General features: G+C 36.6%; 1 protein-coding gene across 1 annotated transcript; it reads right to left on the minus strand.

Annotated features, from left to right (window-relative positions):
* LOC111382957 (ethylene-responsive transcription factor 1A-like) lies at window positions 1-776 on the minus strand. Its single transcript, XM_023007004.1, has one exon. The coding sequence runs from the start codon at window positions 709-711 to the stop codon at window positions 112-114; it is 600 nt and encodes a 199-aa protein (XP_022862772.1). The 5' UTR covers window positions 712-776; the 3' UTR covers window positions 1-111.
* Window positions 777-3,712: the final 2,936 nt, after the last annotated feature.

A 3,712-nucleotide genomic window follows, 5' to 3' on the forward strand; every position in this document is an offset into this window, starting at 1 on the left:
TGAGGAAGAAAGAAAGAATACAATTTTATTTCTGGTGTAAAAAATTGTAAATTAACTAAGTCATAGTATTTTAACTGTGGAACCGACTGCACCCTAACGCTTTCCAATCCACTACTTGGAACTACCGGTGGCGCCACCACTCCCACCCGCCATCTTCCGCTTCTTAGGCAACCCATTTTCCGATGACTCTAAAGACAAAGAACGACTAGGCGAGGACAATGATCTTTTTGTTGTAATTTTAACTGGCTCCGGCTCACCGGAATTTATCCTAAGAGGAAAATTCAGCAATGCACGTGAGCCACGTATACGATACGCCGCCTGGTCGTAGGCTATTGCAGCGTCCTCCGCCGTCTCATATGTCCCGAGCCACACACGACCTCCGTTCTTTGCAGGGTCCCTTATCTCCGCGGCAAACTTCCCCCACGGCCGCTGCCGGACTCCTCTGTAGTGCTTCCCTCTGGGTGGCGCCACCGGCTCAATACCCACTTCCAACTCCCTTTCTGACGGCGCCACAGTCGAAAAATTCAAATTGTTGGACATTTCAAAGCTGATATCAGGCTCGTCCTTTACTATCACACTACTGGCGGCGTCGGAGATAGGTGGCGGCAGCGACTCCAACGGAAATGGAAATTGAGAATCATCGATCAACTGCCTTGTTATCGAATCAAGAAGGGCAAGATCCTCATCATAATCAATATTTTCACACATCATCAATTTAAACAAAAAACCTTTATCTTTTCAAAATTGAATACAATTTTGTTCTGAATTGTCAAGAATAAAGCCGTATACGGGTTTTATATATATAGGTTCAGTTTGACAGAAGGTTCATGCACTTACAATTCAAACTGTATAATTTTAAATGGATATTTTAAACGAGTTGGATTTGGTTAGTATGTTTTCAGTTTCTTGGAAGGTTCTTAAATTCTAATAAAAGAAGTAAGTTAGACACGTGCAGAATTTCATCACATATTCAACAATTGGGATAAGAGTAAGGGCGTCTATCTTGACCGCTTTGAAAAGTAAATATATAAATAATTTTTTGATGTCGCGTATAAGAGTTAATGTGCAACGATCTTTTCAGAGAAATGAATAAAATCAATATATAAGAAAGTGGGCGGACATAAAAATCTAAATATACATTACGTTATTATAAAATTCAACATAACTTTATTGAAGTTTATTTTAAATATCGGAAACCAATGATGCTATTCAATATATTTAATTGAAACGGCAAGTATTGATTACTATTAATTAGATAAAATGAAATGTGATTAAATAATTAATTATCACCTAGCATAACTTTATCCACTATACTCAAATGTCAAAAACAAGAAAAAGTAAGAGTCAACATCTTTCATCCTTTGAATTTTTGCAATAAGTTTCTGGCTTTAATACGTGGATCCAACTTCGCTTCGTGTTTTGGCATAGTATTTTATAACCACCTTAGTTCATTTCTTTTATTATTTAAAGCTAGCATGTGATTGGGATTCGTCTAATACTATTCGTAATCGCTCACTGCGGTAGTCGACTTACGTGGTATACACATGACAAATAAGCATCTGTCATGTGTATATTACGTAAAAAGACTATCGTAGTGAACGACTATAAATAGCATTATTTTTAAAACTTTCGCAGTAGGAAACGAAGGATGTTTGAGCTATTTAATTATACTCACTAATGAAATAAGTGTTGCATAAATTTGAAAGGAACCATATTCATAAAATCCTTTCATAAAATCATAAATTCCATGTTGAAATCAAAGAGACAACAAAAAGTGCGGAAACATACCTTGATCCATGAATCTTACTGCTTTAATTGGGTTTTGATCTTCCAATTGATACGTGATTTTCCTTCCTTTTGGTTTTCTTTAAAAGTCTTTGTTGATGGGGATGCAGAGATATCATAAAAAGAATCACGTTCAAATTGGGGACCATAACCACTTTTAAAATAACTGCTATTGGCAGTTATTAACTTTAAGTTATTTCAAATCGGCCCCTCCTCAATTCAAAATAACACATTCTGGTCTCTACACTTTAATCCCATAAAATTTAATATTCATTAGTCCAAAATTAAATCCAATGGATCACTTTATCGACTATATTTACTTTAAAATAGTACCACACATTCTAATCAATGTACATGTGTGGTCCCCAAAGTTGGAAATTTTTTTCAACAATCTCCCACTGGACCAAACATGTTACATTATAAATGTGCACAGACTTATGAGCTCAAAATTGTGTTATAGTTATTAAAGGTATTTCCAAACAATCTCGTCCATTAGTTAAATCGATGTAGGATCAAAGCGATTTTCGTAACATTTAGCGTGACTAAATCCATCAATGGTCACGTACACCCATACAACCAAATGACATAGATCAATTATGGGAGTGTAGCATGGAAATTACATGTTATGTGATCCGAACATGTCTATTTCCAACTGGTCCAACCTTATTTCTTAAGTGAGATCAGTACTGAACATAATAACAGAGTGGAATGAACTGAATACTTTATTTCTGTACAGAAAATATCCAAATACATAAATGTGTTCAAAGAACTAAACATATATAAAGCAATAAGAATACAAACTCCCACTAAAACATGATATCCTCAAAAAGTACAACACCCATATGAGCGGTGTGCTCATGAAAGACCTTGGGTGGTAATCCCTTAGTAAGCAGATCCGCGATCATGGAGTTTGTTCCAATGTACTCTATAGAAATCTGTCTACTCTGTACTCTTTCCTTCACAACCAGGAATTTAATGTCAATATGTTTTGATTTAGATGAGCTCCTGTTGTTGTTAGAATATAGAACTGCTGAGTTGTTGTCACAATACAACTTTAGTGGTCTTTCTATGCCATTTAGAATGCGCAGCCTAGTGACAAAATTTCGCAACCATATTCCATGATTAGATGCCTCATAGCATGCTACAAACTCTGCTGCCATAGTAGAAGAAGCTATGAGTGTCTGCTTGGTACTCTTCTAGGAAATAGCTCCTCCAGTTAGCAGATAAATATAACCTGATGTGGATCTTCTACTATCTTGGCATCCAGCAAAATTAGAATCGGAGTACCCTATGATCTCTAACTGATCTGATCTGCTATATGTGAGCATATAATCCTTTGTCCTCTTTAGATACCTCATAACCCTTTTGGCTGCCTTCCAATGATCCATCCCAGGGTTGCTTAAATATCTGCCTAACATTCCAACAATAAATGCTATGTCTGGGCGTGTACATACTTGAGCATACATTAGACTCCCAATAGCTGATGCATAGGGAATCTTCTGCATTTCCTTAGCTTCAAGGTCATTTTGTGGGCACTGTTTGAGACTAAATTTGTCTCCCTTAGCGACAGGGGTGTCACCTGGTTTACAGTCTTGCATGCCAAACCTCTTAAGTACTTTATCGATATAGCTCTTTTGTGACAGTCCAAGAATACCTCGAGAACGATCTTTTGTGACAATCAAAGAATACCTCGAGAACGATCCCGATGTATCTGAATCCCTAATACAAAAGAGGCGTCACCAAGATCTTTCATCTCAAAATTCTTTGATAAAAATCTCTTGGTTTCATGCAACATGCCTATATCGTTAGTGGCAAACAGTATGTCATCAACATACAAAACCAGAAAAATATGCTTACTCCCACTAAACTTGTGATAAACACAATCATCAACGACATTTACCTCAAAACCAAATGAGATAATGACCTG

This window comes from Olea europaea, unplaced genomic scaffold (genome assembly GCF_002742605.1).
Source record: "Olea europaea var. sylvestris unplaced genomic scaffold, O_europaea_v1 scaffold2591, whole genome shotgun sequence".
In the NCBI taxonomy this organism is placed as follows: Eukaryota; Viridiplantae; Streptophyta; class Magnoliopsida; order Lamiales; family Oleaceae; genus Olea; species Olea europaea.